The sequence below is a fragment of the Lagopus leucura genome, unplaced genomic scaffold (genome assembly GCF_019238085.1).
Source record: "Lagopus leucura isolate 7727_CA_CO unplaced genomic scaffold, USGS_WTPT01 Super-Scaffold_73, whole genome shotgun sequence".
NCBI classification, from domain to species: Eukaryota; Metazoa; Chordata; class Aves; order Galliformes; family Phasianidae; genus Lagopus; species Lagopus leucura.
The window spans coordinates 13,426,098-13,449,898 of record NW_024962252.1 but is presented as its reverse complement, the minus strand read 5'-3'; the positions used below and the strand labels follow the sequence as shown (position 1 = coordinate 13,449,898).

The 23,801-nt window shown below is 37.5% G+C and overlaps 1 protein-coding gene across 1 annotated transcript in view; it reads right to left on the bottom strand.

Moving 5' to 3' along the window:
- Positions 1 to 23,801, bottom strand: part of DLGAP2 (DLG associated protein 2) — an 85,828-nt gene that overhangs the window by 30,471 nt on the left and 31,556 nt on the right. Inside the window, exons 3-4 of the mRNA XM_042888188.1 lie at positions 21,271 to 21,418; positions 17,474 to 17,693 (exon numbers count right to left, since the gene is read on the bottom strand). Coding sequence (XP_042744122.1) covers positions 17,474 to 17,693; positions 21,271 to 21,418 — 368 coding nt within the window. The remainder of the gene's footprint in view (positions 1 to 17,473; positions 17,694 to 21,270; positions 21,419 to 23,801) is intronic.

Genomic DNA, 23,801 nt, shown 5'->3' with positions numbered 1-23,801 from the left:
ATACAGGATGCAGGATTCAGCCAATATTGCCTTCTTACAAAATCTTTTAAATTTCATAGAGATAGATAGTGATTAATATCACATAGTTATTTTATCACAGAATCATAAAATGGTTTGGGTTGGAAGGGTCCTTTAAGACTATCTAGTTCCAACCCCCCTGCTATAGGCAAGGACACATCCCACTAGACCAGGTTGCTCAAAGCCTTATGGTATCTTATTGCCTAAGCCCACTATACTGTGTTTGTACTAGTATAAGAATTTCTGTGATAAAAGCATTTTTACTGCAAAGCACATACAATCATAGCATTCATAAAATTAGTGACTGGTACAAAATTGCATTGTAATATGCTTTTTTTTCCCCACATTCCTGCACAGGAAAATCAAGCCCAGTTCACATCCCATATAATTACAGGAAAGAAAATTATTACCTTTCCCTATATAAAAAAAGCTGAAGTAGCACATACACAGAGATCAATATAAAGAATGATTTACCAAAAAGGTTTGCCTTTTTCAGGTGTCATTAAATGCACTGGATGTTGCGAGGATTACTTAGTTAACCTTGGATTTGGGTTAATTGAGTCCAACAGGGATCCTAAAAATGTTCCTGCTATACAGACATGAGCTGATGAGCAGTGAAGTCAGAAGCAGCACCTTTCCAGTTGTGCTGGAACAGGAGGCTACACTTCAGCTCTCTAGAGAGAAGAAGCAGCTTTAGGAATTTGCTAGTACCTGGGACTGCTGAGCCTGAATCACCAAGCAAGCATGTGAAAAACTGAGCCTAGAGAAAGACGCTCTGAAATTTTGATTCTTGATAATAATAAATAAAATGGTGATCATAAATAAAAGAGAGCGAGGGAGAACTAAGAAGTGAAAATCTTCATTTGAAGCACGTATGGAATTACTACTGATGCAGCTCAATTCTGGTAGAGATTTAAAGAGAGTCTTGCTCTGAGCTAAATTGCTCTACCAGTGAGAGCAAGCTCTTCAGTTTCAGGGATGGTGTGTGTTTTTGAAGTGCAGTTTTATTGTCCTATCGCAAATCTTATCTCCTGTCAGTTTTGTAACCAGCAGTTAAGAAAAAAGAAAAAAACAATATTTTTCCAGCCACTTTAGGGAATACAGAAAGTTCATGAAAGAAGGGAGAGGCTGTAAAGTCGAGAAATTAAAACAGTGTCTTATGAGCATAAGCAATGCCTCTAAGAAATGTTTCCACTAAGTGAGTTGCTGTAATACTGTTCCCTCCCTTCCCCCTGCAAATGTAGATGCAAGTATTCAGAATGCTGAACTGCTTGCTGAACTGTTAGAAACAGAAAAAGGGATGAAATGGGTTCAGGGAAATCCTGAAATAGAATTTATTTTTATCTATAGCATAAGACAAATTGTCAATGTTATAACTAGTTTACTAGTTTTTTACCAACTGTCTTCATCCAAAAGAAGAGCAGAATAATGAAACATATGGTGAATGTGATACTGAAACATCACAAGGAAATGTATCCCTGCTGCTTATCTCTCTTTTGTCTAATTAACATCAATGTGAAAAATGTTAAAATTGTGTGGCAACCCTTCATAGCTACTTAACTTTTGTTTACATTTTTTAAAAAGAAAACTATTTGAAAGTCTGAAAATCTGTGAAGAAACTGCATACATATTCGCTGTTAAATATGGCAGAAAGAAATCTGATTAATTTCTAATTTTAATTTCTTCATTGAGATCAAATATTGAGAAGGGAATAAAAAAATCCATCTCTGCACAGTTAACGAGTTCATATCTGGAACAACAGTTTCAGAGTCACAGAAATCTGGGCCTAATTGGAAACTAACAAAATCAGGTAAGGGGATGGAGGCATGAATTTGCAAGGCAAATCTTAACACCAAATTCTATTTGTTTCAATCACTCAAGTGATTCCATAGAAGTAAATGAGATAACTTAGATGAGTAATGTGATCAAGACTGGTCTTAGATAAACTGGGTATGTGTCACTGGCTTAAGGAATAACTAATAAATTAGGAGAGGACTATAGGAGATAAGTTGTCTACTACTCCATAGGTTACTGGTAATGCCTGTTCTTATGCCTCTAATAAATAATTGTCTAATGGTCTGAAACATGAAATTTTATGTCACTTTCAATTTTTATTTTTATTTTTTTTTAATTTATGATTAATTATTACATCAGTGAGTGTTTCCGTTATCCTGTAGCGTCTTTTTGGATCTGCTTCTGGCAGTCATAAGCACCATATACTATACATTAAAAAAAAAACAAATGATACCTTTTCCTAATAGGAAAGGAAATTCCTTTCCATCACTCATCCCTTTCTTATACTGAGGGAGAGGAGCTCCTGTCAGCTTTGCATGATTTGCAACTTTGCAAATTTTATTGGCCTTAGTGGTTATTATTTGGAAGTAAGCACATGAAGCCTGCTTGATGTTTTGGTCTGCCAGCCTACAAACACCACAGTGTCCACCCCAGCACTGAGCGCAGTGCCTAAGTCCATCTGGGGAACTGAGGCAGGAAACCAAAGTGGAATGATGAAGATGGAGAAGGATGCTTGTCTCCAGTCACAGAAAGACAAACTGGGAGTCAGGGACAGCACAACAGCTCAGGAGGAAATACAGCATGAGAATGGGGAAGCAGGAGGGCAGAATGCCTCTCTATGACTTTAGACTGATTTCAGTTGTGGACATCAGCTTAAGCAGAGCTTTGTATTTTGACATACATCAGTCCTGGAAAATATCACTCCTGGATAACCTGTTGTTTCTGTGGCCCACAGAACCTGACCTGAGATTGCTGATTTTGTTACTTTTTATCACTATTTTCACCAAGGAGGCTTGGTGGGCCCTGCTGATTTTTTACCAATGCTAAGGAATGAGGCTCAGGAAAAGGAAAGCACCATTCTGCTACACTGTTAATCAATTTGTAATATCTGCAGCTGCTCTGAAATGCAAAGATAAAACGAGTAGACAGAACAAAACGTATCTTTTTAACATTTAAACATAACACAGAAGGAGTTATGAGAAAGAAATTGAATTTTCCTTCCTGTTGTATTCAAAGGCTGTCTTAATATAGAAAGCAGAATTTATTTTTTTTGCCTTGTTTAATAAAGCAGGAAAAATTATTTTTGGAGATCAGAAGATACAGTCTGTCTCCATCTGTTAGCTAATAATTGTCAACAATAATGACAAAAATGGTCAAAAACATTTTTCTAATTCTAACTGTAAGGATATTTGAGACTCCCATTTGAACCAAAGCACTAACTGTTCAGGCACTTGCTTGACCTCAATATAAAGAGGTGCAATCAGCTCCACTGGATTTTCCTTCATGTACACTGCTAGACAAATGGAGAGGAAAGAAAATGGTTCTGTGCTGTTGCACAGAATAGAGGGCCAAAAAAAAAAAAATGAAGATGAAAACCAATTTCCTGATAATTCTTAATTAACTTGAAGTTTTCATTTAGTTGATACACCTGCTGTTGGGTATCCTGCTGAATCTGCCCTGCATTTGACTAAAGCTGTGTTAGGCTGGTGTTGCTACAGCCATAGAAATAAGTCAGTTTCTCAGTCCATATTTCAGTGCAAACACAGCTTGTATTAGAAATAAAATGACTAAAATCATTCAGTTCAGATATAACTTCAGATTATCCGTAGAGATTCTGAGACAAAAGGCAGAAGTAGAGACTTGACGTGTCTGATGAAATATCAGTGGCTGTAGGTGACATTCAGAACACCTTTTGAAAGGCAGACTTTTAATAAATCACCGCTGTTGGTCCATTTACCAGATATAATCACCTGAGGGGTTGTCACAAATCAATATAACCACTAAGCACTTAGTCAAAATAACATTATTTAGGCTGAGATCACAAAGTTAACTGGATGATGAATTTACATGAAAGCACCATCAATTAAAAGGAACAGTTGTCCCTTGTGACACACAGCAGGAGTAAACTGGATTTTCTGTTTTGTAAGAAGGTTTATTCAGAAGGAGGATAATTGCTCTGCAAGGAGCATGGAGCTGTCCTGGAGGCAGAGCTCCCCAGGGCACACTGCTGCAGGCAGCCTGGGCCTCTCCAAGGGGAATGCCATGGGGGATCCCAAGCTGATGCTAGGTCTCCTCCTTCACACAGAGAAGGTGATTGCTAGCCCTGAAATCATTTCAGAAGGGAAAAAAAAGAGAGTCTTTCTTGTAATGAAAGCCTGCAACTAAATCTAACCATGTACGAAAGGATTACTCAGCTGTCAGATAGCCTTTCGGCTACTCTAAACATTGTTCTAGCAAAAGGTTTTCACAATCCCAGCTATCATGGCTTTTCTTAAAATGCCCTGAAGTCTCTTCATTACGTGCCCTCACAGACCTCTGGTCTAATCCTAAAATATAAAGATACTTGTGGTTGTGTAACAGTTACTTCTCCAAGAATGATGAACATTTCAAGATCATTAAGAAATCAAAAAGGACTTCTCAGAGAAGGTGTTCCCTTATCCACAGAACAAATTCATTTCTCAGTAAGAGAATGAACACTTTGATGTTTTTTCCACTGATCCATGCAAGTCAAGATTAAGAACACGTGTACCAACTGAAAAGAAAGGATGTTGAGATGCACTCAACATATGTGTGACTTTATATGTGACTACGGTCAATTCCTGCTATATACTGGTCTCCAATGAGAAACACAATTAAAAGAATGTGGTGTCAAGCATGGCAGTATAATTTTTACAAAGCACATCTGGCTTTTCCTAAATCTAAACTCTGAAGTGCTAGAAAGGGGTTTCTTCCTTTAAAGTTCACTCAAAATGAGATGATTTAGAAATGCTTAGTTTTGGCATGTGTGGCTTCTGGCTCCTTAATTTTAAGAAAAAGTGATCAGCAGGAATAAAAGGCAAAGGTTAATGTAAATTACCAGCTATTTCAGATATGTGCCATTGCTGGTCACTTATAAGATATACATCTTTGATTTGGACTTGCTTTATCTTTTAATATCAGAGCGAGATGTGCTCAGGCTCTACACAGAAAGAAATGTTTTGCTCCATTACCATGCAATGCTGTCTGAACATAAATGCCAGTCCTCCAAAATAGTACTCAGACAGTCACTTAACACTTAAATTGAAACAATGGCTGCATGTAGGCGTAGGGCAGTTAAGGAAGACACATCCCATTCTTGTACAATCCTCCAGCTTTTCTCTTTGCTGCTCCCTGGGAAGATGCACACTTCTGCTTGTCTCTTTGCTAGTGAATGATCCTGCCACTTCTGAGGGCTTTTCATGTTCAAGAGTCTCTCCATTTGCAAGGTTATGAGAGTAGTTTTCTGAACTGTAAGGAGATTCAAGCTTTGTAAAAAGAGTCATTAAAACTTACCAATGTCATACTGTGCTTGAAATTCAAGAGATAATTTTGTTTTAAAATAAATTGATAATTTCAATCTACTCTGTGGTTAATATCTCTCAAACAAAATCAGATGGTTCCTTTAGTTGTTACTGAATCTTCCCACTTGTCCTCTTTTCCTGTTCTGCCCTCCACAATAAATCCTATTCAATATAGGAGCCAGCTATCTCCACTTCCAAATGGAGAAAGAATATTTTTATACTTGGATACCTGTAAAGAATCTGTTTCTTGCTTTTTCAGATTAAACAGTGAGAAACAGCTGAAAAATCTACAATAATATTTTTATGAGATACTTTCTTGGACAGACTACTTACACCCAGATGAGTTTTATCAGCACAGTTTATATGATAGGCTGCAATTTATTTAAGATACATGCCTAAACTGAAAGCATTGTCCAGGTGCCAACTACCTAACTTCTTATCCCTGATGGATCATTTTATGTGTACTATGTTTAGGTAAACCTGGATATTTTTCAGACATTAAATTCATATGTTAAGTTATCATGGTCTTTTGCTATCATGTCTCAATAACGATGGTCTCATGTTGTCATAGTCCATGGGAGCAAAGCACTGCATTTATCCTGTGTCAATTTTTTAAGTGGGATTTTATAGTAGCAATTGGTTTTATCATATCTTCAAAACACAGTCAGTATTTGAGAACCTCATAGTGGAATCCATCTCAGCTCACATTAGCCATTTAAAAGACAGAGCAAGTTAGCTGCCTGATCTCTGTTCTGGGAACAATTCTACTTGCTACTTACTAGATGTTTTACTATTACTTTTAACCAGGAAATGACTCACCCTATGCCAGCTTTTTTTTTTTTTTTTTTTTTTTTTTTTTTTAAATCAGTCATAATGGAAGAAAGGACAACCAGCTCAGATCAGGGCTCTAATTCTGAAATGCCTAACTGGGTGAGATACACTCCAGCCAACTGTTCTGTACCCATCAACGTGCTGGCAGGATTCTGCTACACACTGGGACATAATGCCTCTTCTCTTCTGGTACCTGCATTTATTGGAAAGGTGGGAGCTTCTTCTCATCTGCTCCCCTGTGAGCTCCTGAAGCAAGGTTGCATGGAATTGGCCTACACCAAGGGTCTGGCCAAGTCTGATTTCCTTGCTCCTTGCTACTGCATGGCAGCTAGTAGTAGTTTGGCCCAAGGTCACTTTGAAGCTCCATGAAAGTATTAAAAACAAACCCTCTGTATTTCCATAGAATTTAAATCCATAGAATTGATTGCAGTTTTAGACACTAAGCTAGACCACGCTGTTTAGCCGTGCTGAAGTCAGTGAAATCAGACCAATTCACACAAACTTGGGATCTGGTCCTTGATGATAACGTATTGTTGATGAGGCAAGATTTGAGCTTCTAAGATATGACTTTTTTTTTAATGTGCTTTTCAAGATGACACGTCACAGAGACACTGCTATCATACGAATCTCATTCAAAATGCTGTTTTTGAGCAGTATTTGTCTCTGCAAAATAGAACCTATACAGCACTGCAAAAAAATGAAATTGACACAAAACCCCAATTAGAATTTACCAGGGTACCAAAATTACAAAAATTTCTGGATGAGATGTCTCTATAACTCTGTGTGTACATTAGGTTAGACTCAATAATCATAGTAGATCCTTTTAGGCTTAAGTTCTGTACATCTATTTGAAAGCAACAATTAAGTGGAAATGTGACCACTAAATTTGGAAAAAGCTGGAGTCTGAAAACAATCTGCAATCTCCCAGTTAGAACTTGGCGGAGAACAGTATAAAAGGAATTACTGTAATCAAGCCATTCAGTGCATAAGTCATTATCTCCATATTGAGGAAACTTAAGTCTGTAGGAAGCCCATGTTACATAAACGATAAAATCTGTTTTGACAGTGTAATTAATGTTAGTTTCAAAACAGAAATGCAAATCAAACAAGACATCAAGGTCAGAAACTGTAAGGCTTTGCCAGTGTTAAAAGAGATGTGGGCAACACAAACCTCATGAATTGCTGATGGACTAGTTACAAAAGGTTCTATTTTAGATCAGTTAATTAGTGAGAAATTATAGCCTAACCAGCATCCTGTAGATGGCAAAGTGCTGACAGCTGTTTTGCTCTTCTAAACAGTTCCTATGCGCTTCCAAAATACTGAAGTTGCATTAAAAAGCATAATCTCAGATTTTCAGTTGCAGGAAGGAAAAATTCACTTGAACTGTACTCTATTTACTTTACAGAATGCATGTAAGGCTTTTCAGAAATACGACTGCATGGCACTTTGCGAAAACAGTGAGACACAATGAGAGAAAAGAGCTCCAAAAACTAAAAGCTGCTGTTACTGGGTTACTGTTTCACATTGAAAGCAATAAACATTTTGTAAATGTTTTTCAGTAGGACAGAATCAAACCAATATTGCTGCCATTCTATACTTTAAAAAAGTCTCTTTACTTGACCTCCCATGAACCCTTATCACTCAAGTCAAATAATTTCCAGCAGCCTCTTGAAATGCACTCACGGATGTATTAGGTAGGCTTATCACTGGTTTTGTTGGTATATTGTTTGTATATTTTATTCCCATTCTTACAGTAGCTCTGTGCTTACTTTCATTAGCTTTCAGTAAGGAATTCCAAACTGAGTAATACAAGAAAAACAATTTGCTCAGTTAACCTTAAGGAAGTGTTGCACTGTAGAATAATTACAACAGTGTGTTATGATAATGGTCCTGCGTTAAAGAATTTAAATGATTACATCATATTGTAATTAAGGATAAATGAACGACTTTAAATGATTATTTTAATCCACAGAGATCTGCAAGTCTGGACACAGTCCCACAGCTCACTTTTGAGACTGGCAACAATACAGGCAACTGTCAAATCAAGAAATCATTTTACCCGATTTACAGATGGAGCTGGGACCAGTATGGAAAAAAATACTCAAAAAGCTACTTGCAGGATGCTGGTTCTGTATTTAGGTGCAGCAAATACTGTTGCTGGGTTTTGAGCTCTCAACTCTGCAAGCCAGAGCGTGGCTCTCCATAAGTCAGTTATTCTTGTTTTCAATGGGATCACGATTAATCTTTAGTTTTACCCAGTGAGGCAATGTAAATAGGTCTTACTTTTACCTGAGGTGTCTGAAAGTTAGCTAGCCATACTATGCCATCATTGCAGACTATTTTTATAGGCGACAGGGAGAAATAGGAACATCCAGAGGACAACTTATCTCATAAGAGATACCAATCTTAAAGGGGATAAATCACATTTCATTGACTATAATAGGACATTAATGCGTCTGCCTTTGACAGCTACATTTTAGATATATGTATTAGGTGGGATGAATTTTTATAACTGAAATTTTATGGTTTTTTTTTATTGAGGGAAAGAGACTAAGAGTGGAATTTTTTTTTTTTTTAATTTTATTTTATTTTATTTTTTTTCTGGACACAGAACAATCCCAAAAGGTTCATTTGTATTTAATATAAGAAAAAAGAAATGCATATAAAAAGTGATGACTCATTGATATGCCCTTGATATTGCATTCACAGACTCTAAAAGCCAAGTGATAGGTTACTCGCTTTAAACTCAATCTTTTCCCCAGACCTTTCTGGATGTCCTCTATTTGCCTTTAAGGATCTACAGTGAGCTTCTGAGAGGGCTCTGGAGTTTGTCTAAACTGTAGTTTCCAGTGCATATGTTTTAATGGGCTACATACTGACACTACACTTTGCCCCTTCCACATGCTTTAATACTTCATTTACAGTGTACCAGAAGTACGGAGCTTTTTGGTAAGTGGTATTAGGTAAGTGTAAGACACCTCTGTGTAGGTAGGGGTACTTTGACTGTATTCCTTCTTAGCCAAACTCACCTAAACATAGGTATCTGATATTTTTTTAGATGTCCCAGGCCTTTCTGCCAAGCATGTACCTACTTGTCCAGGAAAAAGCAATTCTATCGTAGGTCCTATGTGGGTATCTCAAATGGTACCACCCATTATCTTTGAAATGAAACTGAATTTACTGCCATGGGAACTCAGACAACTAATTTGCATTAATGCATCTACATTTAAATTACTTGATCTAGAGCCAAATCCTCCAACATTCAGCTAAATTGTCTGGTCAAAGGCAAGTTCCTGTGCTTATGCTCTAGGAATGTCACCAGTTTTAGTGACTTCATTTTCAGTGATCCTTAAGTAATGCTATCAAATACCAAGTTTACAAATCACTCTTCCAGGGTAGATCCAAGTTTGAACAAAATTCCATGCACAGAAATGGAGAATTCTATACAAGCTTTGATCAAATTCCATTTCAGAGAGATCAAAATAGAAGATGGGAGTTTCTGAAGGGTTAACAGAAGTGTGCAAGCATCCCGGGTAGATTTTCATATGAACAAAATAGAGATTTTGTTGGAAGTAAAAACAGATTACCGGAGAATTTTTCTCTTTTAATTCTGTATCACTCCACTCAAATATAGATATAGCATTATTTAAATAGCAAATAACTTGCTTGGCTTCTGCCATCATGACTGTCTGAATTTGGGAGGCACCTGCCCCTTAGGATTCTATTTTCCTGGAAAAGGCAATTTTGCAAGTTAGGAGTAATATCCCTCATAGTGAGAATTTATCAGAACACCCTCACCATGAGACAGAAAAGTAGTGAAAGCAACCAAACTTGCTTCTATAAGGGACTGAAAATACATTTTTGGAAATAGCATTACTCGTGAATGGACATGCTAGAAGTGGGACCCTATGGGAACAAGACCTGCTCTGCCATAATTGGATTCTACTTATACTTTGCACACAGCCTTTAAAGGTCCTTGTATCTTCACTAGGACCCACAGGAGAGGAATTCTCTGGTGGCTGCACTATGATTTTTGAAAGACTGCATGTACTGTGAGGAAGCTAGAACAGAGCTCGCATCCGTGTTGTACTGAAAACATAACAAAGCTGAGGGCCATTCTGTCAGCAAGCAGTCTGGTCAAATTCCAGACAGTTATGCTTAATTAAATTAACTAATGGACCAAAACCTCTGATGGATGAAATATTACATGCAGCTAGTAAAAATTCAGTTGTCAGAACTGAAAATGACCTCTCTACAGCCAGCACAGAAAACAGTTTATTTCCAGTGCACATCAACATTATGGCTCCTGACATACAGGCATCTATTAAAACTCAGGAGTGAATATATGTCAAGCTTCTGAGAAGACTCCTTAGAGGTGTCTTTTTTCATTCACTGAGGTATGCAGGAGAATTGCTGCCAGGAGAAGGGTCCTGCCTTTCCTTTTACTGAAAGTGAAAGGAAGCAGCATGAATATTTTAGCTGGTGAAGGCTCACCCATTCTGCAGGCTTCCCCCAGCTGCAGAAGCACGCAGGACAAAACCTCCTGCCAGTATCAAGCTAAATAGAAGGGCTGAGCTTTACCTCTGCCACTGCTAGCTTCTATCACATCAGAAAGGCTTCAAAAATCTGAGAAGCGAATCACCTTCCTTGCATGATATTTTTTTGCTTCTTTTCTACTCCTATGTGTTTTTTTTTCTCCTCTTGTAATCTCATTCAGAAAATGAAGCTGAGAAAACTCTTTTAAAACTCATCCCACAGAACAGCTTTGAAGCCAAATTCTGCCAAGAAAGGGGACATGGGTGTCCTTTTAATAAAGGAAGAACCAGCTGTCTAGCAAATCTAATAGGTTATGGAGGAATTATGTCAATAGCAGAACAGCAGGAGCAAGGGAAAAGCAGTCACTACACATTTTTTAAACTAACCATAAACGCCAGACAGGGACCTCATTTTTTATCTTTGCTTCTGCAGATCTGTACCAAGGAGAATAAGAACTATAAAAAGCTGCTGGCCACTTCTCTAACTGTTTTCATGCCCCATCAGCCCGAAGAGGCCAGACAGCCCTGATTAACCACAGCCTTTCTCCAGTCTCAGGAAATCCCATAGTTAAGAAGAGTTGCAGTGGCTTCTTGGCTATGCAAGCTGTTGAACTTCTCAAACCAAAGACCTTGTGTCACCTTCATCTCAGTGGCTCCATAGGCCACATTCACAATGTAGTGCTGCTATTAAAAGCAGTGCCAGCATAGCATCAGAACTCCAATATATTTAAGAGAATTAAAGACTAATTATTCTCCTAGATACACCCAGAGCAATGAAAATGATGTGTGCATATGCAAGTGTACAACTGGGCTCATTCTTTGTTAGTATAAGATTTATTCTCACAGTATAGGCGCACAAGTTGGCACAGCATCAAAGCATTAAGTCAGAATCCTCAAGTGCTCCCACAGATATATGGTATATTTCCTGCAGAGAATTCGAGTGCCAGATAATTCCATCGGGCCCCAACAGTAATTAAAGTCAACAAGCAGATTATAATTGAGAAAACAGCCTTCTATATCTTTTTTGGAATTACAGTTTGGGGTAGTTTTAGATATACCTTTTGTGGACACCAATGCAAGCTATCACTTAGCAAAGGATGCCTTTCCAATCCCTAAGTCTTGGCATTTATTTCTGTTCTCAACATAGAGAAAGCAGAAATTGTGGACATGATAACGCATGCACGTTTTTCCCCATTTGGCTAGGTTCTCCCAGACAGTGCAGTAGGTTAAGAAGATCTAAGCAGTCACCTGAATGAAGTATCTAATTCTTGAGAAAATTAAAAAAAAAAAACAACAAAAAAACAACAACACATGAATTTATTAGTAGGAACTGAAGAGTGCAGCTGAATTGAGTGCAATTGAGGATTGAGTATGATGTCTACAGCAGCACTGCAATAAGTTATTACTGCCCCGTCAAAAGCAGTATGCCATAGAATCCCAGGCTGGCTGAGGTTGGCCAAGATCTTTGGATCCATCTGGCCCAATGTCTGCTCAAGCAGAGACTCCCAGAGCAGGATGCCCAAAACTACATCCAGCCAGTTTTTGAAGATCCCTGGGAAGGGAGACATCACAGTCTACTGGGCAACCTGTCCCAGCAATTGGTTATTTTCAGACAAAAGTCTTTCCTGACAGTCAAATGGAGCCTCCTGTGTTTCAATTTGTATGTCCACTGTTTCTTGTCCTGTCACCAGGCACTACTGAAAAGAGACTGGCTGCATCCTCTTTACACTCTACCTTCAGACACTTGTCAACGCATTTAAGATCCCCCCTGAACCTCTTCTACTCCAGGCTGAACAGTCCCAGCTTTCTCAGCCTTTCCTCACAGGAAAGAGAGTCCCTTTGCTGGACTCTCAGCAGTAGCGCCATATATAGTAGCTCCACAAATTCAGGTTTTGCCTGCATTCATTATCCTCATGTCTTTGAGAAATAAAACCAAACAATTATAAGTACTGTCGTTGGTGTTAAGATAGCAACCAGAGAATCATCCTTTTGGGGTCTATAGGAACAACAGTGCTATGAAACAATATAACCTCTAAAAGAATTATCACATTCTCATGCCTCATGCTTGTAGGTACGTGACTATGCAATCACTTCAATGACAATGAGCATTTTGTGGCTCAATATCAAACAGGCACTATAAAAATTCACCCTGCGAAGTCTCTTATTTCAAAAATGGGAAGCTGAAAATAGCTTTAAGCCAGGAGAAAAGAAACCTGCAATTCCTCAGGCATTCTAAGCAATGCTATGAGTTGTAATTGAAAACTCCCTCATGCAATGTGACCTTGTTTGAATTAATTGGGTTTTGGAATTACTGCTCAATAGTTCAGTAAATGTGGAATTCTCTTACATTTACTCATTGCCAAGCAGAGTCCTACTGGCTGAGAACAGTGAAATGCCCAAAAGTGCCATCTCTTCAGAAAGCTTTGGTTTAATAGCACGAATTAGTTGAGAGGGAGTGCATGTACAAATAGTCAGAAAAGTTTTTCTAATGCTACGTTTTTGTGAAAAATGAGGCAAATCATTGAAGTGGATTGTGCTGGTCACTTAGGGTGAGACTTCCTAACTGACTGCAGCACTTCAATTCCTGCATATACAATATGTATAGAGTCTTCTTTTGAAGCCATCTCACATTGTCTATGAAAGCAATACTCACTGAGCAGATATCCCACCTGGGAGATGGGCTTCCTGAGAAGTGAGCTAGAGATGCAGCGTCTCTCTGAATGAAGATGAAAGTGCTTTACACTATATATAAAACCTCTATCAGGAGAGACTTAGTATGTCCTCCACAGTCTGGAGCTGAGGACATCCATCTGAATGGCCAGAGGTGTGAATTCCAATTTACTCTCTGAAATTGCTCCTGTGACTGGGATTTCAACATGTGCTTTTTCACTACAGAAGATCCAAATTGGTAGCTCCAGTGTTTTTCCAACTCAGTATTTCTGAATTCATGGCAAAACCAAACAAAATCAACAGGAAAAATGGAGCAAACATTCAGAAATATTCTATAACACACAGAGTATGTCATTTACAGGACTATCTCTGCATGTAGGTCATGTAACAAAAATGAGATGATCTTCTCAGATGAAGTGGAAAGAGAGAATAGTTAAGATTTTCCACATCTCCTTGTTAGCCATGATGTCCTACAACAATCCAGTGTTGTACAATGCTATGTGAATTACTTTTCAGTGCGATGGGTACTGCTAAAGTGGGATAAAGTGCCCTGTGGCACTGCTTCCTGCTAGCAGGCTCTTATTCTCAACAGGACTACATGGCTAACACTCACTTATGTACCAAGCTGGCAATACTGCTGTGGTCTTGGAATCACCAAGAATGGAAAAGATTTCCACAGTCATCCTGTCCAACTACCCACCACCAATATTTCCTCACTATGCTATGTCCCTTAAACCACATCCCATGGTCCTACAGGTCACTTGTGCACTTCCCCACAGCACTCTGCTGCACCAGTCAGGCATTACCAGTAAGGAGCCTTAAAAATGACATATGACCATCCAGATATACCAATGCAGCAGGGAACTGAGCTGGTACTATCTAGAAAAGCAATTCAGATTTCATGCACTCCTGAAAAGTGAAGCACGTCTTGCAAGAGCAATATGTAAGGCAGTAGTAGTCAGGATGACTCCTGCACTTTATGGCCTCCCATTCAGGAAATTAGATGTTGTCTGTGATGGAGGGATGAGGTGGGAGGCAGCAGCAGCTGGAGCTGTATTTTCTCAGCTGTGCATATGACAGCTGTGACTGGATTCAGTTCAGAGACTGAAAAGATACTGTCATTTGGGGCTTCTAACATGAAGTATTTTTTATCAAGTTCATTATCTCTTTACAAAATGAGACAGGATGGACAGAAATGCTCTAATCACAAAGAAATATGATAAGCCTCTGCAGGGGTCACACAGCCCGCTTCCAGCTTCCAGCATGCTTCCAGCACTGGCTGCCCCACTGCACTGTCACTTGTCTGGTTCATTTACACCTGGTGTAGGTAGTGAGTGCCCTATGCCTTGTCACACTCTCATTTAGAGTTCCATACACAACTAAACTACGTGGGTCTGCAGAAAAGTTACGTACTCAGCATTTGATTCTACCAATGAGCCATCTGATTTTCTCTGGAAAGTTGTACACACTTAAGAAGAGCTATTGGTAATTCTTTTTCCATCTATTAGCAAACGTTCTTAACAGAGCCCACTAATAACACCCCACATAATATTCATTACAGCTGCAACCATTCCACCTTCTGGAAGCTGTTCAAACATCTAGGAAAATTTTCAGAAAATGCATGCTGTAAATATAGATTCCATAGGTTTATAATTGAGCTCATAGATCAAATGTTATTATTTTTATTTTAGATTTACATTTTTAGTTACATGAATTAATTTTTCGCTATGCCTGAGTGTTATGATTTGATTGCTTTACAACATCGATAAGAGGCGGCCATGACCTATATCACTAAAATTTCAAGGAATAATTAAATTGCACTGCCTGTCAATTTGCTAAGGAATTGCTTTAGTTTTTTTGCCAAGAAGAGTCTGTAACATCAGAAGCTAAAAGGGAATTAATGCAATGTAATTTTCCTAAGAATTCAAAAGCTGAATTGGAATTGAAAGCCGATGCGAAACTTTGACCTTTTTGACATTTATTTGAATGAAGCTCGTATAAACATTAAATATCTGCTAATGCCATTTTCATATTTCAGGCAACTGCTTTTTTTACAGTTTTCAGAGAGGAGTGGAGAAATAAGAGATTTTTTGAACTACAGTAATAATAGGAAATGAAGCATCTCCCTCTGATGTGGCAAGGGCTGAAGAGAGAAATATGGAAGAGTTTACCCCAGGGTTTTATAAACAAGAACTTATTTGACAACTGAAAATTGCAATTAAAGTGAGTCACATAATCCTTCCTCTTCTTTTAGATCAGATAAATATTTGTAACTCAAATATTTATTCACCATGAAAGCTGAGGACAGTGGCGCAGAAATAATAATTTGAATACAGAACCACACTCAGAACTGTATACAGTTCATAGGCTTCAAAAGAGTTTTGGCAGGGCTATGCATCTCAAATCATCATTATTTTTGAGATCTTTTTTCTTCTCAATGTCAATATCACTTCACCACAACAAATAAGAAAGATTAAATATTTGGGCAAGAAAATCCATCTGATAAGTCATTCCCAAAATGAGACAAAGCCATGAGTGAAATGAAAGTTATAGATTTCAATACCTCGTTATTTAGCCAGCAGACTGCTAATCAATGTTAAACATTTTTCATAAGTATGAAAACTCCAGGATGAAAACATGTTTATTGCCTAATCTAGTTATTTTCCCAAACATATTCTATTATTCAGCTTTGTTACTCCTGAGAGAACAATTTCTTTTCAGCTGAGAATTTTAGGCTTATCTGGCGTATATATTCAGGACAGCTCAGGTAAAAACCAATTATCTTGATAACCAAAATAATTCTGAAAATATTCCGACTCGGCAACTACAGTCAGATATCAAAATAAGTATTTAGTTCTGCCCTTTGTCATAGAAGGTTTCTTCATAAAATGATCACACATCACCGTAAGACAAAGATGAAACATTAGTCTCTGGGGTAGCAGTGAAGTCTCCTTTTATATCATGTATCATGATAGCATTTCTATTAAACAAGGGACAGAAACGTCCCTAGAGGTATCACTATAAGTCACAGCTCCTGATTTTATGCAAAGTTATATACAGAAATTAAAATGCTATATTGAAGATAAAATAACATTTTATACTACTTCTGGAATACAGATTTCTGTTATTCAACCTTAGTTTACTTCCTCCTAGCAATCTGTTATGTAACGTGTGTCAAGCAAATAATTTCCAAAGTATTTCTACATGACACATTTTGAGCTATGTTCTCACCTTCCACAGATGAGCAGCCTGTACTGCAATTTAACGGTGTGTTGCAAGGTCAGTATCATGTTTAGGAACTGTCACTAACTTATTTGGAAGCACAAAAGTGAATTTGGAATCCCTTAGCAAAGAATATGTATTATAATTATTTGTTATAAATTTTTTAGTAATTTTCCTTCTTTCTGTGCCAACATTTGTCTGCCTGTGTTAAATACTGATATTCTAAAATGAATACAGCCATCCTTTTTGCTAAGTAACAAATAAGATAAAAGAAAGTTTCAACAAGAATATTAAAGATTCTAAAAATGAATAATACAACAACAAATGCTAATGGTTACTGAAGACGTTATGTTTACAATTCAGTCTATTGATACAACTGGTTATGCCTTTTTCTAAAGTAATGTTAATTGCATCTAAGTCAGTTAGACCAAATATTTAATATCTTGCTTCTATTTTTCTTTTGGTACTACTTTTCTTTTGGTACTATAAGGACCTAAATTAAGATCCTTATTGATCTCCCTTATATTTATTGTTATATAACAATACACAAATGATGTTTTTGTACATACAATTTTGTATTTGTACTTGGAAAATAAATGAAATAGAGGTCAAATTATATCTGTGCTGAAATTCATCTCCAATGAATAATGCACACAGGAACCTCCCCAGAAGGAGCTTATTCCAAGCTGCAATAGCACAATTTTTGTAAAAAAGAATGCTGGTATCAGACATCACTACACAGGGAAGTTATTTCCAGTGTCAAATATCCTCTTACGAAAGAGTATATTTTCACATATCCTTTTACGAAAGACTAAATATTTTTACATGCAGGAGAGTGGAAGGGACAATGTAGATTTGCTTACCTGTGGTTGACCTGATAGTTGAGGTGATGTTGGAAGATGCCATCGCAGGTATACATTCATCATCTTGGGAATAGCCTGCCTGAATGGCACGCAAGTAACTGTGGCTTCTTGTTCGGAAACATCCAGGGAGGTCAAGGGCATCCATTGCCTGAGCTTCAACTTCACTAAACACTGATTCACACACCGATTCAAATTGCCCATTAACCTCTGCTTCACTCATCTGAATAAACAACAACAATGCATTTGATTTTTGACTTGCTTTTTTGTGATCATCACGGCCTCAACATCTCAAATGGACACCTGTACATTGATGAAGAACTGTTTTAGCAAATAGTTAAAATTTAGTAATCCCTTCTGATCACATTTACATTTTTTCATAACTTACATCAGCTGTTTATATGTATATAGTAAGCACATCACACATGCCATACAATTAATTTTATGTTTAGTATCTTTTGGCTATTCAAAAAACTATAATACATGTTTTCAATGGAAACCAACAAGTCTAAGATCACAATGGACTGACAGAAATCCATGTTTGTGGGAGTTGGACTAGATCATCTCTAGGCGTCCCATCCAAACCTTGTAGTTCTGTGTTTCTGTCAGCACTGGGGAACAGAAATTAGCTACACTAATATTAGTTCTCAAAAAGTGAGGGTGGATTGCCTGAGCACCTATCAGCAAAGTTATGCATCATGTAGACCTGCTGCACAGGCTGTTTTCTTCCTCTCATTATGAACAGACGTATCTCATACTTGAAGTTCTGCGAGTTCAGAGAAATATTGCATCTACTTGTGCCCAAAGCATGTGAAATAATATATATTCTTCAAAACAGTGTGAAAAGCGGCCAGATAAGAAAGCAATGCTTGGACCAGACTCACGTAAGTAGGGCCCTAAAATAAACTCTCATTTCTTAGTTACTGGTTAGCCATTTGACCACTGTGTAAAAATGAGATGCAGCCATGAGTGCTATCATCTTTCCTTTAGAAGTGTAATTTTAAGTCTGACAGTTCCATCATAATGCTTGTGGAGGAACCCATATCAGAGCGCACCAGAAGTGCCATGGACACCACCTACCAGCCTGGACCTTGGGAAGGTCTCCACCTCACCCTCCAGATCCTCACAGGGCATAGATAGAAGCCAGCAAGCCCCAGTAGGTTGGGTGTGATACAAAATTGAACAGTTTTAGGTAGCTTTCATGATTAATAGGTTGTAGGAAGGCTACCCTGGGGGTTGTAAGAAATTGTATTGAGTTGTGGAGATGAGTGTCTAAACACTACATAGATCCTTTAAACAAGTTCTATAAAGTCAGTCCAGACCGGCTCTAACTGTATGTGAATAATTCCCAATTTTTATCAAAACCAGATGAAAAGCTAAACACTCGACAGACATGCCTCCTGATGTGTCTCCCTGAAAATAATTTTTTAAAGGGAGTGCTAGAAATCAGAATCAGTATTAAGACAAGGTAAAATTAGTAGCGTCAGTTAACAGCACATCTAGTTGATATTACTTCTTCTGTGTGGGTGACAAGTGCATTTTTCATTATTACTGTTCCTAGCACATAATTCATTATGGAAACAGTGAGTGCAAATGTTTCAAATGTTCTAGGATTTTGATTAAGTAAATGGAAATTTCATACAGAACTTCTGATGATAATTAATAACTGATATTTTAATTTCATGTAAGACATTTCGGCTACTAAATCTTCTCTGAAAGGAATTACATTACCCTTCATAAAATTTGTTTCTAATAAAGTTAAGTAGTCTAATGCAATCTCTAAAAGATTGAAAAAAAATCTTACACTGAAATATTTTGCATACATCATTCATCAGGAAATTTGTGGTAATGTAGTCCATAAACTCAGTAAGTCCTAAACACTTCCTTCATGCTAAGGTCACTGACTGGAAAAATTAAACATTTTAAACTTAAATTACAAATGTAAACTATGGAATCCAGCATCTTACTTGATTGCATCCTTGGTCAAAAGTGACAAAAAAAAAGAAAAAAAATCTCATGAAAAAGGACATTAGAAATATCACAAATGATACAAACTGCTATTATGTAGATGGGACAACAAGGTGATGGTGTCATAGAAAAGGAACAGAAGGAGGCAAAGGTTCAAAACTTTTTGTTTTAAGGCAATTACTTCATGTAGTACTTACTAAATGCTTTTATTACTAATCTGGAAACAGAGAGCAAGTTAGAAAGTACATTTTTGGCACAAAATTATGTGGGTTATTGAAAACTGGAAAAGAAAGAATCATATCAAGCATGACTTGGTTAATTTGTCTAACTGCAAATTAAACCTGTTGTGGACATCTTACCAGGTGATGTGCATTGTATTGGAATGAAAGATTTGAACCTCTACTGAAACCAGCTAGTTGTTACAGTTCAGTGAACACTTCTATACACAGAGATGGTCAAAAAGGCAGAAGACATTAGTGTAGTTCTATGTTACAGCATTACCTTAGTGACAGACAACAGCCCTTTGCTTTGAATGCATTTTTTTTTTTTTTTTTTTTTTTCAAAAATAGAGTTTAATAAACATAGAAAATAAGCAAAGCAGGGCAATGAAAACCAAGGCATGAAAATGATGAGACAGATTCCACAAGGGAGCTATGAAAAGAAAAAGGGTTTGGAGAATGACTGACTGACAGTTTCTAGTGCCGGTATGTGCTATACGAGATTATAGTTAGATTTATCTCACATAAATTGAGGAACTTGACTGAAGGGCATTAGTCAGGCAGCTAATACCTCCCAGTGCTCTACAGTCTGGAGAATGACAAGCACTTCCAGAGGGCTCTCAGCCCACTTAGGGTGTGCACTGTCCTGGAAGAAACTCTTTCACTCCATTAAGTTCAGAGGAAGATCTAGTTGTTGCCTCAGTTAAAAGCCTCAAGTAAGATGAGCTGAATCCAGGCCTGAATAGTCATGCAATACAAATTGAATGTGAATGAGTTCAAAAATTGCTTTAAAAGATATATATTTTCTTAACATAAGCATTGCACATAATTAGCTACTATACCCTTAGGTGCACCATGAAATGCTCAAAGAAAAGTAAAATACGTATCTGAGAGGAGGGCAGGGTCCTACTCTCATGAAGCAGCACAGGGAAGAAATGTCAGAACCAAAGAACGTGAGGAACATTGGAAATTGTATGTAAAATACTCTGTTAAACAGAATATCCACATACTTTATAAGACTGTTTGCAGTTCAGGCCTGATTCAGATCTCACTTCATCATGAGTTAGTACTAAATAACAAATCTAAAAACAGCAGAATGGAAAAATGTCACCTTTCCCGTATGTAGAATAATTGATGAGACTTTTTCTTTGACCCAAGAAGAATGAAGGGATTGAATTAAAAGATGAATCACTGCTCCTTTGGAGCATAATTATTTTAATCAATATTTTAATCTGGCAACCTACATTTATTGAAATCAGAGTGGTATTTTCAGAGGATAAGTTTTATAGGAGTGTGCCTTTTATGTCGTCTGCATCTTCTTAAGTATTTAATGTGCACTGAAACTGAAAATATAAGTATTTGTTGGTTTTTTTTCTGAAAAAAAAAATGGAAAATGTTGTTGTGTGTTACTGTGTCCTTTTGCTTCTAGTACTGAATATTTTTGTTGAAATTACGAACAAGGGTAGTATTCTTTAGAACCAAATTACTTTGACAATCCATATCCTCAGTCTGATATTACTTCAAACAAACAAAAATCAACTATAACCATCCACTACCAGCAACTCTTGCATCTGTGATTAACCTAGAAGAAAAGTTACAACAAGAATTTCCCACCTGACTAACACAGCTGGCCTGACTGAGCGTGCTCACTGCTCTCATATAGCTCTGATTCCTTGAGCGAAACTTTGGGGAATTGTAGTTTGCAGAGGGATCCAGGTTGTGACCCCCAGGCACGTCACTTGCAGTTTGAAGGTAGCTCTGACTACAAAGGAAAGAGGAAGAAAAAAGGAAAGGATGTAAAACTACAGATGGAATCAATTAGGACACTAAAGACAGTATTTTGTACATGATTCATAAATCCATTCCCCAGGGTCAAAAATCTCTCTCTGTAAAGCATCATAGATCTGCTGTAGTAAATGCTTTGACACAAGCAGAGAATGTCTGCAGTTCTGCTACCTGAAATTTTAAGTATTTTTGCTGTATTTAAACATCATCAATCCTCCCGACTATTAACACTGAACTTTACTCAAACAGAATGCATAGGTCATCAGAAACAAGAAACAGAGCTAAAGCATAAACCAAAGTAACAAAAAACATCTCATAGAGATAACAAAATCTGTTATTTGTTATCTGTTCTTCATCAAGTGCTAGGCTTCAAAAGACCTTTTATCTTTTTACCAAAGATCAAAATGTCCTCTGTTCAGTGCAAGATTAGTAAGGGATTCAGAGCACCTGCATAAAGCTCCAGAAATGCTATTCTTGCAACACATCTCCCCGTTTAGAGGACTGGGACCCTAACACCATACTGAGTACCTTCAAATGCTTTTGCTACAAGGCTATGTTAGTCTTCATGTTATACATCAAATACATTGATTAGCTATCATTGTGGGAAGGTAAAGGAAGTAGAAGAAAAGAACTGTACTTTGCTTTGAATACAGAATTTAAAAAAAATGGAAAGTTATGAACAACGTTTATCTGAGACATCAGAAGCTCTAAAAAGCCATATTTTAGGAGTCATATGTCACTTCTCCTTAAACAGCAGTGCACAAATTTATGAATATTTCAGAAAATTTGGGTTTTCATGTAGTAAATAGGCAGCGCTTAATGGTAGTTTTAACAATTCCTTAAAGATAGTTTTAACAAAAACACAGTTTCTGTGAAAAATGGATCTGTGCCAGCGAAATATCTATCAGTACTGGCAATGCACTTTGAGTCACTCAGTGCAGCAGCAGCTGTGATATGTGCCAGGACTGTTGGGAATTTCCCCATGGAAGGGGAAGTTTCTGCTTTGGAAGGACCAGACCGCTCCAGCAAATAAAGCCACAGGTTCCACTCCAGGTGCAAAGTAAGGTATAAACCATGACTTGGCTTCTTACGTTTATGAAATTTCAAGCATGACCATAGGCCAGTGCTTAGGGAAGGATTCATCAGACTTCCTTGAGGAGTAGGCCTAGATTTGAGCAATCCACGAAGAACACTCGGAGGAATCTCAGGCCCTTTGTCGTGACTTTGACTAGAGCAGCAAGGAGTGCTGAGCTCTGGCTCCCTGTGTGGCCATTTCCTTTGATGTCAGACATGTAAGATGACTCAATGTCCTTCACATCACCAGCTGCGAGAATAGATGGGATTTACAGACCTCCTGACCTTACACTTGGAAGATCTACTCTGAATTGTTCCATGTGTTATTCCTGCCTTGGTCATCTCAGGCTCAGCACAGACAGCTTTACTTCCTTGGGGCAGCTATCTGCTTCTCTACGATGGGCTACCTGCTTCTTCTTCTTCAAAGAAAAAGGAAATGTCATTTACTTAAATCTTCATGCGAGGCAGGCTTTATTTTCTGAACTCTTAAGACATTTCCCTGGAAGCTATACTGTTTTTTACTTCCTGATTTTGGTTGCTGCCTTTCATAGAATATCTCCTTAACTTCAAGACAGAGGTAAACTGTGTAGAAGCTATGCTATATCTGTTGAATCAAAATGAAAATGTATGACACTGGTGCAGGCACCTGAACATTGGCTAATTAAATCATTACTGTCAAAATGACTTGCAGATTATGGTAAGTCTCTGATAGAGGCTCTGATTTGATTTTAGATTATGAAAACAGGAACTGTAATCACCTTTTTTGTTCCCATTGGTGTGAAGACAAATATAACAGATTAGGCAAAGTGATACAGAGCCTACCTGCCCACATTAAATTGTTGGATGTAACAACACCTATTTTCCTTTGTAGGCATCAGGCTGATGGTTGTCACCTGCTTTGTATCATCTTGATTCTTTTTACATGCTTTACTAAATCTGCCTAGTATTGTTAATGTCGTATTTTTCAGAACAGTTTGATAAGTCACATCTGGACCTTCTGCTTGTCATCAGATGATAAAATCTTGGATTCTGAGTTCAGAAGCAGTTTATGAATGAAAGGAGTATTTGAGGTATTTGTTAAAACCAGGGCAAAATAAAGAAAGAGGCAAAATAATTAAAGTGTGAATAAATAATTATTTTAACAGCTATTTTAAAAAATGAATTAAACTGGCTCCTAATAACTGGTTCCTTCGCTAAGTGATTTTGATGAAAAATAGTATTTCTTTATGGAGGTACCGGTTCCTTGTGAAGTATTACTATCATTAAATACAATCAACAATGTTTAC